At 40.4% G+C, this 18848-nt stretch overlaps 2 protein-coding genes across 2 annotated transcripts in view; both read right to left on the bottom strand.

The window, feature by feature from the left end:
• LOC105692059 overlaps window positions 1-18848 on the bottom strand; it is a 51514-nt gene that overhangs the window by 30859 nt on the left and 1807 nt on the right. The gene's annotated exons all lie outside the window — the stretch shown is intronic.
• Window positions 1999-11901, bottom strand: LOC105692057 (facilitated trehalose transporter Tret1-like). The gene is made up of 2 exons (XM_012410975.3): window positions 11711-11901; window positions 1999-11621 (listed from the first exon to the last, which is right to left on the bottom strand). The coding sequence occupies exons 1-2, from the start codon at window positions 11781-11783 to the stop codon at window positions 10276-10278; spliced, it is 1419 nt and encodes a 472-aa protein (XP_012266398.2). The 5' UTR covers window positions 11784-11901; the 3' UTR covers window positions 1999-10275.

An 18848-nucleotide genomic window follows, 5' to 3' on the forward strand; every position in this document is an offset into this window, starting at 1 on the left:
ATATAGGTATGCGTGTCCTCTGCTCTTTTCATATTATATTCAGATCATACATTTTATGTATGGAAAGAAAAAGCACGTGTGCGACTCCGGTTTGCAAATTCTTCCAACTACCGCGACTTTTCGTTGTAAAAAAAAAAAAAAATGAATAAAAATAGAAAAAGAAAACAACATTCGCATACGTACAACTTTCATTACACTTCGTTAAAATTTCGAAATGTAAATTCAGACGCAGTTGCGAAAAAACAAAAAAAAAAACAAAAAAAACAAGAAAACCTAAAACCTAAATTTTACCGTCGAGGAAGATTCGTGAAAGCTACTCTGATGTAGTAGGCAACTTCGCACCTATATACCTACTTGATTTGCTACGTATATGGATATTTGCAGCGTATACTCGTGTGCTTGCGTACGTCTCTATGTATCTAGCCGAAAGTAGCACCCCCTTTCTATACGCTAGCGACATACGTGGTCACGTCTCCTCGCGACTTTTGAAATGTCAACAGCACTTACTTTAGGTCGATTTCAAACTACGGCCGCACTCGGAAGATGTACGTGCACGTGCGGACGATATTTGGTGAAAAATATTCCGAGTACTGGAATTTGAAATCATGATGCGCGCGAATTTACTTTTACGGTACGATGTTTTTGTTTCAGAAATTGGCGAAGATGAAATTCGCTGTGTAAAAAGCCGACGTACGATCGATCCAAGGGAATTCGTCTGTCTTCCGCGATTTACCGATGCCCCCCGAAATTCCTTCAAAACGACTGCCGCGTTGAAAATGGCAAATTCGAGTCGCCTGTATACGAAGGTTACGATTTATGTAACCCAATATTTCAGTCCGTCGGGTACCTCATTCCTCGCCGAATCAGGAGAGAATAAAGAAAGAAAAAAAAAAAAAAAATTTATCCGAAATGATTACGACGCATTTTTCAACGATTGACACTTCAAAGGAATTCGATTTACCATTAAAAAAAATTTAGAAAATCGGTGAAAAAATTTTGGACTAATATGTATAATAAAACATTGAAAAATTTCCGTTCCCGAAATCCAAAAAAACTACTGTACATACATATGTAGTGCGGTGAGTTTACGTAATGTACATAAGTACACAGTCGGCGAAAATTACATAGCTACTGAAATATGTATTCGAATCGCCTTGTCATTTTCTCCAGAGCTCGGTAAAGCCGTCCGTGAATACGAAAGCGAAGTAATAGTTACATGGCTACCTACCGGACACACCCTAAGTCAATTTAACCGGACCTGCCTCAGGGACTTATACCTTGATATAGCCTTTCTGGACGCGCTTATGTTTGCCCCAGGGTCCGTTGGCGAAAAGGAAGGATGGCGGTTTCGTGCCGCTGGCAAAAAGCTATACCTGCACCGATGCTGTTAAAACGTAGCTCCGAAATGGCGGTCAATTAGAACCGGAAAGAGTCTTCGACGTTCTATGAAACATTCGCGAGAGTATATCCGTGAACTATCTCAAAGTTGAGACCCGATTTCGTATCTTCTTGGAATCTCATCTTCTCGCCCGTGCGCCCATACATACATATACCTAATACAAACTGCGGATAGATAGATTTGGCATTCGCGAGCGCGCGAACGCCAGCCGACTGGAAACGACCGTCGTTTGAGAATCCGAAAATGTGACGAAGCAAAGAACACAAAAAATATAATATCGCGTATATACGTAACTGTAGCCCGCGGCTGCGGGGAGGAAGAATTTTAATTCTAAAATACGGCTAGCCACCACGGCTGGTAAAACTATGCAGAATTTCTGAACTAGAATTGCCGGTTCTCGTTAGACCTTTGCCTACATAATATGGACCGCAGCTCAGCGGGGGCGAATGTGACGATAAACTTTTCGAATAATCTAACTTCATATTAATTCTCTAAAATTCTTGGCGTATTAATCAAGCTCGAACCTGCACCTCTCACAGTTTGTTCTTGTGTTAATTAACGCAATTAAGCCCTTACCCCGTTAAGCACGTTGTTGGGAAGTGTTTTTTTTTTTTTTTTTTTTTTTCTTTATTTTTCTAACTTCATTTTTTTTTTTAAGTTTTTTTTCTCGCTTTTTGTTCTTCCAGAAGTTGGAACGGCACGTCGCATAAGGATAACCGCGTAAGTACATAATGTACGTGTACGTGTAGTTGGCGTGTACGTATTACGTGCGGCGTTGGGTTGTGCGCCACGGCTTTTTCGGAGTGCCTACGGTATGTATACAGCGACTTAGGGGTAAAATCTGGGACTCGCGGCTTCAGTGGCCACATGAGACTGAGAGGATAGTAGGTATTACACAGGCTCGAGAATCACCGGGCAAACATAGTTTATTTTTATCAACTTCTGAAATTACCAGCCTACACGTCTTTAAATATTTAATCCCCGCGTCACGAAGTTACCCTCCGCATTTCTCGGGTCGTCGTACGGAGAAAAAGACGATAGTCTACTTTAGAGTACGGAACCGTATCTCCGTAATACATATCGATAACGTGATTATATGTATAATAAAAAAAAAATTATGGGGAAAGCTGTATCATGTACCACTATACCGTTAGCCGCAGTGTCGAAATTTCGATCAATAGTTTTGTCCGATGCAAATTAGTGCAGCGAAAACGAGACATCAGCTCTACTGTGTTCCCAGGGGATTAAAGTTATACGCTTTTATACTATTTTTTTTTATTTTATTCCACCCTTTTGTTTTTGTTTTTTTTTTTGTTTTACTTTATTTACTTTTTTTCTCACACACGGGCGCGTATGTGCGACGCCCCCACGGCTACCAATTTATGCAGAGCTTTTATCTACCAAATAACATTAGAGTACCTACCGAAAAAATTCGAACACGAAACAGATGAACCGAAGATCGTCCTTCGCGCAAGTGCAGCCGCGACGAGGTTCGTTTGAATAACAGTTCGATCAAATGATTACCGAAGGCGCTCGATCTCTTTTCCTTATATCGATTTTGATTGTTTTTTTTTTTTCTTTTTTGCGTCTTCCTTCGAATTGAAATCGGTTGATTGGCTTCGAGTATCATCACTCAACGACCAATACTTTGAATTTACGAATCCTTTCAGGTGCAATAAAACTTGAAAAGGGTTGGCTTCGCTCGAAATTGACGCTCGTATAATACGACGTCTCGATATTTTCCTTGTGTATTTCACAAGGCTACAACGGATCTGATTCCCACGAGTATAAAAGCTTCGTCGCATGACCGGACATCAAGTGCAATCAAATTGGAGAAACGGAAATACTCGGCGTCATTTTATGCGACTGATTTTCACACTCGCACCAAATCGTCCTCTCGTTCATCTAAAAAATTTATTAAACATAACAAACGCGACATCTCGGTTCGCGTGCAACGAAAGTGTGAAACTGATAAACGACCTTCGCTTTTCCTCCCTCGATCGTTACCGAGATTAAATATTTATCCGGCAAATAGGGATACACAGGTTCTATTCGCATACGGATACGTCAGATTCCTGAAACTCTGCACTCCCTGATATTTTATAGATTCAGCTTCGGACGACGGTTGGAAAAACGAAGAACGCACGTGATCCGTATGCGATCTCTTGGAAAATTTATCGCCGTGACGTTTGTCTCCGCGGGTATCCATATACATGTATATATATATATATATGTATAGGCATAAACGGAAGTGGAATTTACGAAACGCCTTACACGCGTATACGTACGGAGCGAACCCTAATCTTATGCTTATGAAAGAACCATCCAATTTGCGCGGTCCTTGTTCATCTCCCAAGACCATGATCTCCATCTTATTTTGCATCATCCCCTTGCCCCGCTATTTCTTTCCTCAGGCTTCATTTCGTATGCATCTTCGTAAAGAATGTAGCTCGCGAGTCCGTCCCGGATACTGTACTGTACGGTATACAGGGTTTGCATCGCATTTGCGCGAACGTGGCCGAAGCGAGGCGAGGCTTTGCCAAAGCAATTTATCGTTGCCATTTATTCACCCGCGCTCATTCTGCCTCTCTCTCTCTCTCTCTCTCGTTCCGCACTTCGCGCGAATATCATCCGTTTCACTCATTGTCAGTGGAACGTGGAGTAGTTGAAATAGTTGTTGCATCGTGCCGAGTAAGTCGGGCGGGTGTATTATAACGGTGTTGCTTCGGCGGAGCTTTTAATGGCGACGAACTTTGAAGGGAGAGCAAAGAGAAGAAAAAAAAATGTAGAGCCGCACCGCCACCGCGATCGCATTTGATTTTGTTTGAAGAAATCTGTGACCCGGTATTTTACCGGAGACTCGAGAACGGACACGGTTCGGTCGTCACTTGGAGGGAAAACTTTGCCCGGTTACCGTACTATACATATATACATGGTCTAGTGGCGACAGACCACCACCGGCTGTTTCCTCTTAGCCAAAGAGCTCTCTTCCTGCCCGAGCCGAGACAGAGTTCTCCGATTCCCAGAGGTCGTAAGGTCACCCTCTCGTCATTTGCCCAAGTTACCAAAGTACCGTCTTCGTTGGGCTTCTCACTTCGGCCTGCACCAGCTTCATTCGGTACTCGAAAGAGTACCGAAGTATACTTTTCGGAGAGAACTCGAGGAACTCCATGCGAACTTGAACTTGCGTATGCGCTATATAAGTACTCCAACGGTAGGCTATTTAGAAGGTTGATGTTTTAGGTGACTCCCGTTCGATCTTCGGACTCCCATCTTTTCGCCGGACGGATAAATTAGGTCCTTCAAACTTCCCGAAGAATTTATTTACCGAGCCGCAGGGGCATCCGGTCGATTCTTCAACTTCGACTCGAAGTTTGTTCACAGTATTATTACCGATGCGGTATATACCTACGACAAGTGAGGATCATAATGACGAGCTTATCTATACCGAGAGAAAAATTGAAGCTAAAAACTGTAATCTGGTTCAATCTTATCCATCACGCGGTGACTGTCTCCGGTACGGAGTATACAATGGTAGGAACTTTGTATATTGACCTATAGAAAATTAGATGTAACGATAAATCAAAGATTCGTTTGACATTCCTCGCACGCGTTACCGCAACAACGAGCTTTTCGCAAAGTGTTTCATCGACGGACGTAAGGTACTTTACTATATTTTACGACCATATTATCGTTTACTATTCGTTATGCTTTTGCTTGCGCGGACGGTTACGATGGCCAACTACATAGGTATATCCGCGCGGTATCCTACCATTTCTTTGCTCGAGAAACTAGAGCAGTTGCAAAAACTATACATAGAAAAGTAATACCACGGGGTAAAACTTCGTTCGAAAATGTTGTTTGTTACGCTTCTTTCCGTACGTGAAAATTATTCGTTGAAAATTTGCCGTAAGTATTTTAATGGTAGAACTGCAGTTTCTCTACACAACTCTGAACATCTTGTCTCTAATACCTATAAATACTAATAACTGAGTAAAGATGATTATTCTATTTTAGAATTTGTATGTTTGATATCGCTAATGAATTCTGGTCACCGTGAGAAAACGTCGGTTGGTTCGGTCCGGACTTAATGGCGCCGTTAACTCACCCTGATATAGTTATCCTATCGGAAGATCGACGGTGCCGATACGCGCTCGGTAAAACTGTGCGGAAATTCATGGTCTAAAAATTTCAAGAAAAAAGATAACAAGTAGAATAAAATAAAAAAAAAAATTAAAAAAAAAAAAAAAACTAACAGTTTGGACGAAAGTTTTGGATCTTGAAAGAGCTGAAAAGTTTTTCGATTTATTACATGTTCTCTCTTGCTTTAGATCAACGATAAAAGCTACCTGTAGAAAGAGATAGGGATTTAATAAATGGAGCTGCTTCATGTCGAGTACTTTCACCGAGTTCCACGATTCGGTGGTTGAATGAATTTCGGATCCCTACGATCCAAGATATCGATCGGATCCGGCGTACACGTGTGAGGCCATTCTCTCTCTATTGAATTAAAAGAAGAAGAATACATCATTTTAATGAATTTGAAATTAACGGTCGCAGTGAGTCGGTAGTTGGCTTTTTTTCTAGATTCGTTCCGAATGATGAAGATAGCTTTTTGTACTCGTGAATGATTTTTGATTTTGCGAAAAAAAAATTACGGTGATATCCGATGCGAAAATTTCAATACGTAGAATGCGATTGGCGAGAGTTTGCATGGTAAAACAAAAAAATAAAAAAAAATAAAAAAAAAAAAAAAAATAAAAAAGGTTGGGAATCGTAAAATGGGGGAGATGTAAAAATGCAAAAGCGATATTGTGCTCCGGTCGTAAACTCAAATTCCGTCGAGGGTTGAACAGACCGCGAATCGTTTGAAGGCTATACTGTACGTACGGCTGTCGAAACTAAATTTTTCGATCAAGTCAAACCCTCCCACGTAGAGACCGTTCATGATGTATTCAATGATGGCAGCTTCTGGCAAAAGATGGGGAACACGTTCGAAGAGGTGGTCTACTTCCGCAGCCAGAAGGGCTGGCTGATTTTAACAATTTCAGTCGTACCGTAGACGCCGGCGCCGATATTTGAAGCAAAATAAATATTCAATTAGAACTGGGAAGGTTGGGGGCTCTATCGAAAAGACAAAACCTCCGTTCCCCGCTGCTCGAGAGGGATAAAAAGAAAAAAAAAAAATCAAATAAGCAAAACAGAACATTCGAGTTCCGATGCATCGAACTGCGAGATGCAGCCGCTCACCTTATCTTCAAATCCGTAAAGATGTTGACACAACTTGTAGACTTTGTTTTGAAAGCTTAAAAGGGTCGAGCCTTCCGTCTCGAAATCCCAGCCCTTGGGAAGGTCGTGTTCGAGTAGCAAAGGTGATTGTGACGTTTTTCCAATCCATTTAAGAGGAATAAATCTCTAAAAGATTATACAGAATAGGTAAATGAATAAGGTATTAGATCCGGAGGCGCCCCCAAAACGTCGGACATTCTCTCCGCGATACCATAGGGTCAAAGCGCTTGCTCTGGGAGACTCGTGGTCCTCCCTTTGGAATTAGTAAGGGCTCCGCTATTCGCGGACGAACGCAATAGAAACGCATGGGTCCCAACGGACCCATTCGACAGTCGCGATCAAAGAATTCAATATTCAAGGGCCATTGCTTTGTCTAAGTATGATCAGTCTTTACGGGAATCGGGAAAATTCAAGCCAAGGTAAGAATCCATCGGATCAATTTTATAGAACGAATTGACGATTTCCGTCGAGCGTCCCAAAACGAGCTCGAGGAATGCGCTGTTATTACCTCGCTGATATGATGCATCGGAGGCAATATTTTTATCGACACTCCATTTATCTGTTGGAATTTTTTCAAGGCCTTGATAAAAGTGTATTCCGATACCTGAAAACACCTTATTGTGTCAAACAACGGCAGACAACGGCTGACGAGTATTATTTCGAAAGAGAAAAGAAAAAAAGAAAAGTAACTATCAACCACCGAAATCTACCCAGGATTACCTCTAGGACGTGAAAGAAGTTGCTCTTATAAACCAGAAGCAATCCCGTGATAGGTTCATCGACGTAATCCGCGCTGAGATAATCAATTATTTTTGTATGCGAGTCAACGATTTCGCTGGGTCTGGATTGGTGTCGACCGACTATTATTATCCTCTGCAGAAACGTTGTCTGGAAATTCAAGGCACGTGTGATATGAATGGAGGGCAGGAAGGGCTATATCCTTGGATTTTGGCGGATTGGCAGTTCTTTTGTACTGTCTGCTACGGAGCAGCCTTTGACAAAGCCGACAGCCGATGCTCATCGACGATTGGAAACGCAAACCAAATACTATACGCTAATTATACCCATTCAACGACACGCGTACCTGCTGCAATTTGCATGTCTCTAATCAATGATCAAACCGACTCTAATAAACCGGGGGGGAATAGACTACCGGTGCTGAACTTGCCATCCGAATATGAAATTAAGTATTCTCCAAACCGTACTAACGCGTTGTACGTACATGACACGAAAAATGTGGACATTGTTCAAGGTATTTCTTAAATTTTCCGTTTTCAATTTGTCAAATGAGATTGGGTTGTCAGTGACATTTGTGACTGCCGAACACAAAGCACAAATTACGTTCTAAGATCAAAGTCGTTTCACTCTTGAAACAATTATTATCAAAGGTTAAGCATTCTACTTTTGAAGATTTTTTGACCAAAAGTAACTTTTAAGACCAGTGGAGAAATTTGAGACTGTAGGAGCTCCTATTCGTAGCGACGATTTTGTTTGTAAAATGGAAAGATATTTTTTTAGCGGTTTCATCCCGTTCGTTTGATTGTGCTCATGTTCGTCTTACCCTATTGGCCGCTGCTAAATTTTCCCGTACATATTGGAGCAAAGACTTTCTCACAGGTTCTTCCATAGTGTGCTGCGATTTTGGTGGTTGAAAAACTTCTGAAAACTACACCTAATGAATAATTGTTTCGTTCTTTTTCTTTCGAAAGTCGTACGAAGATTCAAATCACGTCAAGTCCACGGGTATTATTTGACGTATATGAAATCTGAAGTTTTCAGCAGTCGAATTTCTTTAGAGTTCGACTGTTTCATTTGTCACGTGTTGAAAGAGCAACGCGAGATGCAAACGCAAACGAACGATACGTGAAGTGCGAATTTTTTCCATTTTTCCCCCGACATGTCTGTCACCATCAATTATGCATGCGTAATATATGTTACGTTTGCACGTTTAACAAGCACCTCGATCGTTGACTGAATGGGTCGACTAAAGGTGAATTACAAATTTGCATTTCATAAATACCATATACATATAATTTACGTCCCAAACGTGAGCGCTATAAAAATCCCACGTGATTTATGAAACGATGGTAATAGTGAACCGAAGCGACACTCTACATTTAGAACTTTGATTTTCCGAGAATTATCGGGGTGCCAATCGATCACCTGAAATAAAATAAAAATATGCGGTTCAACTTGGAAGTTGAGCTAGTTTACTTATTCATGAAAAGTATAAGAGTATAAAACTTTTTCTTCAGCGTTTCTTTCATTGTTAACAATTTCGGTGTAACGCCGATTCAATGAAATATAGCGGATAGCAAGACTCAGAAATTCTATATGGTTGGATATATTTTAACCGTAATACAAATACCATAAAATGGTTTTGAAAATTCTGACAGTTTCTCACACAATATTCTACATCTAATTGAATCACGTATATTCTTAGGATAATTACATTTCATTAGATATTCTATCTACTGTATCTAGAATCATTTCCGTTCAAGGTAATTGCGAAGATATAGTGCCACGCTGCTTGTGTTTGTTAAGCGAGCAGAAACCCTTTGAGAACCTATAAGTAATGCTCATAAAGTGAAGCGCGTTGTATTTTCAAAATTTAAATAATTATTGAATTTGATTCACCCAAGGTAGAGTCTCTATTTTTCGACCTTATTGGTAGATTGGATCTATAAGTAATCCAAGACTAAACTCACTGAGAGTAAATGTGACGGTGAAAGAAGGCGAAGTACTGAAGATATGAAATTGATTCCGTGGTAAAAGTAATCGTGTATACTAATCAGGAGATGAAGAATGATGAAAAGTTTTTCATTGGTTATCGAATATTCGTCATGGAGTGAAATCAAGAGCCGATTTACTTCTCATGTAGAATTTCGGACGAAAAAACAACGATATATCTACGGTTGGAAGATAGATGAACGAGAGACCAAAGTTTCATTTGTTTTATATCTTACAGTTCAGGAATATCTCGAGGTCACTGCATTCGAATTCAACTTTAGTCGTACCGAGAATACTATCCCTTTTGAAAATATTGAGATGGAATTCCCCTTATCCCATCCCCCATGTCCACTATCGTCATACCCTATGTTTCCAAAGATGATGGATAAGGAGGGCTGATATTCGGCGCTCATCCAATCGACAGTTACTTTTCTATATGGAGTTATAGAGTTAGTGCCAGCTCGATCAGCAATTCTTGCCCGGGGCCCTACGTGACAAAGTAGCCGTCTGGATCGTATGATATGTTACAGAACGTGGTCAGTTGTCTGATTACTTTATCGTTACCCGAACTAGCGCATGGTGACATAGATGAAAAAAAAAAAATGTCATGCAAAAAAAAACCTCGTACCCCAGTGTTGAAATTCTAAATATTTGCATGTACGCCCGGTTAGGTTGATCGTGAACGACTTGGACAACTTTTCGCCACGCGAAAAAGTTATTTGAACGCGCGCTTGCGAAGCGATTCGCAATCGACCTAACCGGGTGCACGTATGTATGTACAAGAATCTGATTGGCAGCTCAAATTTGTATGGTTATATGTACAATTCAAGCTGTAGATTTATCATCTCCAGGTTATTTCATGATCTGTCTACTACGCCCACCATGCCAAGTTGATTAATCTGCATGTTTTGAATCTCTTGTAAGCTCTTACCCTTCGTCTCCGGTAATGAGGTGCAGCCGAAAATTACAGCTAGCGCCATAAACGCCGCGAAGGTATAAAATACAGAATCATAACCTAAGTTGTCGATTAGTGGCTGATAGCCTGTATTGGCGATGGTTGCGAATATGCCCGAGCAAATGTTTCCCACACAAATTCCTAGGGTCTTGATATTCGGAGACAAAAGTTCACTCTGATAGATATGAGCGACTGCGACTAGCCCTGAGTGAACGAATATCCGCCAAAATAGAATCGAAAAAATCGGTAGCCATTGCAACGCGTCCATATCATAGGCTGTACCCAAAAGAGAAAAGCGTATCCCTATCGCGAGCATGCATAAGCAACTTCCTGCGGCGGCAATTATCCACAATAGCCTTCGACCAAGTCTGTCGACTAAATCCACGAAAATCCACCCCGCAACAATGCTGATCGCGGTAGATAGAGTTACGACGAGCGAGGGCTTCATAACGTTCACTCCACCTTTCGTCAAAATGTTTTCGTTGTAAAATAGTATGGGTTGAACGCCACCGAATTGTACGAATAGCAGCAGCAATATTATAATGATTTCAAACTTTTTTTGCTGCTGACTTTTGAACTCGCGTAATTGATCGCAAAATGTGATCGTGTTTGAGCTAGCGATGAATTCTTTTATAGAGAGAAACTCTTCGTTAACGGAGACCTTCGGATTGTATTTCATTATCGACTCCTTGGCTTTGTCAAATTGCTTCGTACTTATCAGGTGGTATGGCGATTCGGGTACACTTAATAACAGAATGACGTAGAGAATAGTAGGCGCCAGAAATGATAAGCCGCACAGTGTCGTGGACAGGTTGGTGGTCAATAAGTTGCCCATAAGAGAACCGATGATGGGACCGTTTCCCGCGAAGTTTACAAATGTACCTCGAGATGCTGAGGTGGCTACTTCCCCCACGTAAATGGGAAAGCTCATTATTGCAAGACCAAGTCCTAACCCATGAACTATGACCATCGAGTGTATCCAAGCTGGCGAATCTGCGAGGATCAGAAGAATCCAGGACACCCCGAATGGAATGCTAGTTACGACCAGTGTCATTTTGGAGCCGAAATATGGAACGGCGACGAACGATCCAAGGATCGCCCCTACGGCGGCGGCTACCCCCCACGATGACGTCATCCATGAAATTTCGGAGGACGTCATTCGAAGAGGTGAGTTGTCCGCGGTAAGCTGAGCTATCAGCGGCGAGAACATGCCGGCCATTATTCCGGATATTGTCAACGCCAGCATTACTGAAAAAAGCACAAACTTACAATGGTTATGCCGAGCGATATCGGGTATCTCATGACAGGTATGTCATTATATTGTATAATTTTCTTGCCTCCTATTGATCCGATCCATTGATACCACAAGATATCCTGCACCGACCGCAGGTTGCATAATTTTATCTTCATGGTTTATACTTCGAATGATCGCGCACTAGCGCGGCGCTAATGAGATCTTTTTACTTTTCACTTTCATTCACGGACTGCGTGGCTTTCCGATGATTTCAGTTGACTAATTACGGACTCGCAACTGACTAAAGTGTCAAAGCTTCACACTCCGACTACTATCATAATTATGTCATGTGCGCAATTAAAAGTTACGTCAACATCGGAACAAACAGAACGATAAAATTAATAAATTTTCAAAGTCAACCGTTGAAAAACTCGCCTCGTTTTTATTGGAAGATATTCGTGGAATTCGTTTGGAATTGTTTCTCACATGCGATCGAAATATGTAGATGTTGCTTTTACGAGTTTCTAAATACCCAATACAAGTGAAGCAACCTAACGATCTGATTCCAAGTAAAACTCTATATTCGTGAATATCTTTTTGACGAAGAAAATTTTTAGCCCGAGTGACCGCATTTCACGAGTCAATGAAAAAGCCTGAATCCTGTTGAAGATCAAAGGGAAGGCGATCGTGAGGGGACCCGTAATTCGGCGTATCTCATAATCCGTTAATCGAAAGTTACAGACGGGGTCTGGACACCTCAGGGACAATGGGCTGTTTGTTCGAAAGTTCCAACTTTAAACTCTTGAAGTTCAGCCGGCTTTTTCATCTCTCTTCGTCTCACCGATAATGTATTTGTGAGGCTAGTTGAAATAAGCCTGAACAAAAGAGGTTTTTTTCCCCCAAAGTTCATACGATCTCGTTCCGTCTGTGCGGAATCTGATTGAAAGCTGTTCAAATTCCGGAGAAAGTGACTCGGGAGTACCTACCCTGATTTTTATTACAAATAAAAGTCGTTTCATTTATTAATCAATGTACCTATAAACGACTCTCTATTCAATCTTCTAATTTTGACGAGCTCTGTTCAGCGCACCGAAGATACAAAAGGCAGAAGAATAACCTAATGAGCTGTTGATGGGTCGGTAGCTTTTGTGAAGATTAACCAGATTGATATCTCGCTACGGGTTTCGATGTACCTATTGATTTTGCCTCCTGCTGCACTTTTGCGGTTCATCCTCATGGTTTTCTTCAATAGATTGGACACTTTCAGCGTTGAGATGACGTTAGTAGTACATGTATGAAATGGTCTGTTGAACAGCATTTCGCAATTATGACTATGTAAACTATTATTTACGAGCTATATGTGTATTTGAACATTCAAATAGTGTAAATATGCACTTGCTAGCGACCAGAGGAATATCGAGCCAAAGCTACAAGTCATTTGTGATTAATTTGTACACAAAGCGCCCAACATTTGATGATTGTTCATCGTCAACTCTGAAAACAATTTAGAGAGTTTTTTTTTTTCACAACTCAATCATAAATTTAGTTTGGAATTTCACCTCAAGTCCATATTGTTATCCGTTGAATATAATTGTAGGAAAAATGGTTACTGATGAAGTTGGAGGAATTTCCCACAAATTTCTGAATGCAGAGAAATACGTTACCATTTACGAAAGTTTGTTAATTGGCATTCCGGAATTGTGAATCTGCGAAACGGGTTGGACTTTAGTTATGAATGAAAACGTAATCAGACTAATTGTTAGTTTGGCATCAGGAGCACTGATTAGGTATTGATTGATGCAAAAATTTTGAAAGAACTATTCGGATTCGGTAAATTTTGTAATTCAAACGCGATAGGAAAAAAGGTGTTGTCTCTGGTTATAACCAAAAAAAAATAGTCATGTTTTAAAGTATTCTCAGAATTCTGAAGAAATTCAAGACCGAACTTCGCTGCAGCATATCGAACATCGTATATTCTAAATTTTTTTCAAATCGTCAAGCATGAAATTTGATTTTTCGATGCTCACTTTATGGTCACCCTGTGTATGCAATAATTATTGCAACTGGTGTTTCGAGATTTTCTTCAAATTCATCACCGATTTCTGAAAATTCGGTTTCAGGAAATTCGTCAGTTGAGTGAATATATGAGTTATTGAATACCGAAAAATTCGCACGCACTTAATTAGTTTTGAAAATTTACAAGGATTATAAAATTCTTTATACGTGTGTCACCTGACCGGTATTATCGAACGCACTATTACGTCCTACGGGCAACTCTAAAAATTTCTAATTGACCCTATATTTGACGTTACTCATCCTCTCTAAAGATGACCACCCGAACTTGATATCTTCCAGATGTGGAATCCAAAGGGTCGATCGTAAAACCCTGGCAAAAGTCTATACACAAAAAAATTCTCAACTGAAGTCCCTTTTCTATATTGTAAGCATACATGAATCGAATATATGGTTGATTGTGATTGGTTGTTGATATTTCTTACGTATGCCAAGAGATTGTATCAGGTACCGAATTCTTCCGGTAGTTGATTGGCTAAAGGGGCGACACCTCGTGCGTATCGAGTCCCTCCCATTCTCGACACTTGGAGTGACTCACCCTGTATAATCGTTACGCCAAATGTGAAAAATTAGCATACCATTTTTCTCAATTACTGACGTCTCGTCGGTACGATACGCACGTGTAATGTACATTCTTAAGAATGATAAACGAAATAAACAACGATTCCTCGTACCATACATTTGCAATGATAAAACTGACAACGGAAATTCCAGGTTTTCTCGATAAAATTTCCGTACTGTACCATGAAGATGTGACAGCAAAAAGGAAATTGGCGAAAATAATTATCCTCAAATAGAAACGAGACGTGAAATGACAATATTTGAGTTATTATAATAACTTCTTCTAGTTTCTCTCTGCAGTTCAAATAATCTTGCTATTCGTCTCATTATTTTGAAAGGTAATTTCCAGTCTGAAAGCCCAGGCACAATGAACAGTTGATTGTACATACATTACGTTCCCTGCTGAAGCTCGAAGCTTGAAAATGACGCACGAAATTTCCAAGAGTCTCATGCCCGCTGATATGGAAACAGCATATGAGATAGTACATATATATGTAATAATATGCTGTGGGGTTCCGGCTGAGAATCGATCAAGATCTATAAAAAAATTGATCTATGAAAAATATGAAACTGTAAAAAATTATTGGTCCAAAAAATTCAACTCGTCACAAAAATTACACATCTCATTAAATCAGGGGAACAGCATAGGATCCTTGGAGGCAAGAAGAAAAATCACGAGCTCAACCAACAACGGGGCGATAAGGGTCCATTCGCGACCCATGTAGTCTTTCGGAGACTTTTATTAGTCTCGACAAATGAAATTTATCGAGGCAATAAAAATTTTGACCTCGAACCATATAAGGTGAAGGTCAATTCTTCGGCTCCAACTTTCCACCCATCTTTATACAGATTTCGAGTTGGAAAATTCCTCGGCAAATTGGTAATACATAATCTTTACACACCCTGTACGCTTGACAAGCTTACTGTAATGGCTATTACACTTCCAGAATCCAGCGATGCAAGTATACCGCACACAATAGCCCCAACTCAGACGCACAAATCAAAGCGGTTTATCGATGTGTTCCCCAGTACGAACCACGGCGTGTTATAACGCGCTGTGCTAGTTTACGCACACGAGCTTTGCACGCGCATCCGCATAGATACTCCACCGAATCACGGCGCGCGACGCGTCGCCCGAACTATTAATGCGTATGAGATAACAGGTACATCAAACCATGTCCTGGCTGTATGGGGTATTCGGATGATTTCAACAGGAACAATCAACGGATCTTCGTTTTTCGGGACTGGATCTTCCTGCTGGAAGTTTTCATCATTACGAAAAAGGCACTCCATGCAACCTGCATCTGGTCATTCCACCAGGTATTTTGGTGTGTACAAGAGTTGGCTTCATGCGATCACTCTCTAACCTTGTCTACGGATTAACAAAAACAAGTTGATTCGAGAAAGTGATCACATACGATCCATTGTTATACAAACAAGCGTGCGCGGTACCAAATCCCTCAAAGCTTTCCAGAGCCGTATAAAGGCTGAGCTTCCGACTGCGGGTACGTTATATCAAAATCCTCGCCTGGAAATTTTTTCAGAATTGAAAAATGCACCATCTATATACATATGTACATGTATCGTGTACGTGCAAATGCGTATGTCCGACCAGCGAGCCGCAGGTGCTGCAGGGTTCAGAACATCGCATTTCACTTTGAGGATAATCAACTCACGGTAGGAAGGTAATTAACGCTTGGTCCTCTATTATTTGCAAAGGGCGGACGTACATATCGTTCGTCATCTCGTTAAGTCCATTCTACATATATTAGCCGGAGGCAAAAAGTGGTACGAAAATGAACGTTGTAATATTTTCTAGATTTTTAGATTGGTTAGTTTTTTTTGTTTTTTTTGTTTTTTTTTCAGTACCCCATTCTGCATCAAACCTTATTTCTCTCGGGGACGACCCGTAACGTTGTTACGGGCTTTGATTATTTGTCAAAATCAACGGGAGAACGGCGTTGAAATTCCGATAACTCTTTTATTCCTCTTACAGCATCCCCGTTCTGTTCCGGTCTTCGCTTTTATAATGCCAAAAGTGAATTATTTCCCAGAGCTCGATATCGATGCGTAGCTCCGCCAATAAAGTCGTGAATAAAGTGAGTTTCTAACGAAAATTACTCGATCACAATTTTTTCTTCTTTTTGTGTCATTTGCAGTACGGGATTTATGTGGGCGAAAGCGAACGCATGCCCGTTTCTTCGTATGTACTTAGAGAAAATATTACTCGGCGAATAATGCTAGAACGTTCAACAAGAAAAAACCCCAAATGTCTCATTAGTTTTGAAGTAATCGTGAGGATACGCAGCGTTCTATTTTAGAATTTCAGTTCGCATCATGGATCTACTGGATTTTCAAAAAGCTTTCAACCCACAGGTTCGCGAGTCTGATTGTGTACAATATTAAGGATATATCAAGCTGCAGCTGACTGTCTACTCGGCGATATAATTCAAGCGATGACATACGACTGTCCGTAGTACATGGATATAATAATATATACACGTAAGACGACACACAGGTGTCGCAGGATATGGATAGACGATGTAGAGCGAGTTTATATCGTGAAATTGTGACACGAATATTGCAGTACATGCCGGTCCATGACAAGTATTTTCATGAAAAATACCTGTGACAGGGTTTCCAATTAATAATATGTTCCGGACTTTCGACATGTTTTCTTACAGATAGGTTCCTTTCAGATATCCGATCCTCACCTGGTTATCAAAGTTTTGACGTAGACCCCATCTCGATACATCTGCTTTTCCATGAATATTTCATCCCTTCACGGGTGCTTCGAGGAGACTTCGGTCTCAGAAAACGTTTTACGGGACCGCCAGGTATATCTATGTACAATGCGTACATAGGTTATAAATATATATGCATACATGGTGTGACGGTAGTCACATGCGAGAAATCCGTCCTTCATATTTTTAAGAAGAAAGTTTCACTGGGAAATTTCTTATTACCTATCTTATTTTTTTTTTCCTTTTGGTCGTGACAGAATAGTAATTTGAATTTTTCATTCCCTTCCAAAAACTTTTTTGGCTACCGTGTCGTAAGGGCGTTACACTTCCAAGACCGTGCAACGGAAAGGCTGACCTATAAAACTTAAAATCTGATGAAGGTAAATAAATACAAGAAAAAAAAAAAATACCAATGGGAACCTAGTACCCATGTCGTCGGGGCGGAACCACAGAACGATGGCTATGTTCCCGAAGGACACATTTTTCACAAAGAAAGGGTTGGTGAAAAGGACGACCCGTACAGCCAGAGACTCGTATTTATTTGATTCCTTTACACGCGAGTATGTTACTTCTTTGCATTTCGGTTTATTTTAAAATCCCACGTGCCTCCGATTCCCGGCGCGTACAATAATGCCGCGATGTTTTATAGCGGAGTGAATGTATAATGTGCACGTCGTGTGTAATAAAAACGACCTTCTTTGATTTATTTGAAATTTGTTTGTAACTTCGGCCATAAAAATGGTTGACGAAGGAAAAAAGCGAGGTGGTTTCATACAGTCTGTGCAATTTTTCATTTGGTTAAATAAGGTATTCGAATACACTGATTGACAAAAAAATATTGAAATCAGTCATGCGTGGCGTGTGACTCTCGTGAGGATACTTCAATAACCACTATACAATGAAAAATCAGCAATTAACCGTCTGCAATTCTGCGGTAGAAAAAATTCGCACTTTACGTCATGAGCGGTCAATTGAAGTGCATCGTGAATCGATGGCTGAACATTTTCAAGAATTATGAAAATGGTAATGAATGTAACAATGTAACATCGTTGATGTATTTCCGTAACGTTAGATGGTCTCTGATTATTTTGTCCATGTTAAAATCGCAGCAGCAAAAACGAAGTAATCGTGGTCTTTCTTTATTTTTTGCGGCGATCAATATTTTGTTTATGACTCGATTGATTTTCTAAAACGTTTGAATGGCTAATTCAATCGATGGTTTTCATTGTAGAAAACACTTCTTAGCGATAAGTGGTGTAACTCTTATCACGATGACAAGAGCCCTGTTTTCAATTGAACCACTTATCGACCGAATTAGACTCGGTTGCAAGCCGTGATGTGATTTGCCAGATATATAGCTCCGGGTGGTTTGTGCTATTCAGAGTCTCGGCAATTGATACGAAAATATAAAAGCAATTCAGTTCTGCATATCCATGTGCGGCAACGTCGCAACGTGACGCGTTATACATTGCATATAATAAAGTGAGTTGCAGTGACGCAAATAGATGCCAATTTCTTGTTTGTGTACCAAAGTCGACGGAACTTTAAAAATTCACTCGAATATATAGGTATACGTATGTTGAACTATTTTTTTTCTCAGCACTTTCCGATCGATTCCTTCCACCGAAATGTTATTTTCTATCCTATTTATCTCCTATAAATGAATCCTCCTCCGTACCCCGTTATGGTTAATAACGAGGCTAACACGCTGCCTCGTCAAGCTTCATCGATTGAACGGTGTACGTGGAACGCATATGAATAATCGACGATTTTTTTCTCTTTCTATGAACCACCAAGATTCAGGCAAATCACGTGACCAATATGAAAAATTTTAATTTTGATTCATAGATTTCCACAACGTTT

Source organism: Athalia rosae, chromosome 2, assembly GCF_917208135.1.
Source record: "Athalia rosae chromosome 2, iyAthRosa1.1, whole genome shotgun sequence".
NCBI lineage: Eukaryota > Metazoa > Arthropoda > Insecta > Hymenoptera > Athaliidae > Athalia > Athalia rosae.

Bases quoted from the DNA above. Each gene is read 5' to 3' on its own strand.
- LOC105692057 (XM_012410975.3), bottom strand. From the start codon at position 11,783: ATGAAGATAAAATTATGCAACCTGCGGTCGGTGCAGGATATCTTGTGG. The intron at 11,622-11,710 runs GCAAGAAAATTA...TGCTTTTTTCAG, and splicing joins ATGGATCGGATCAATAGGAG to TAATGCTGGCGTTGACAATA.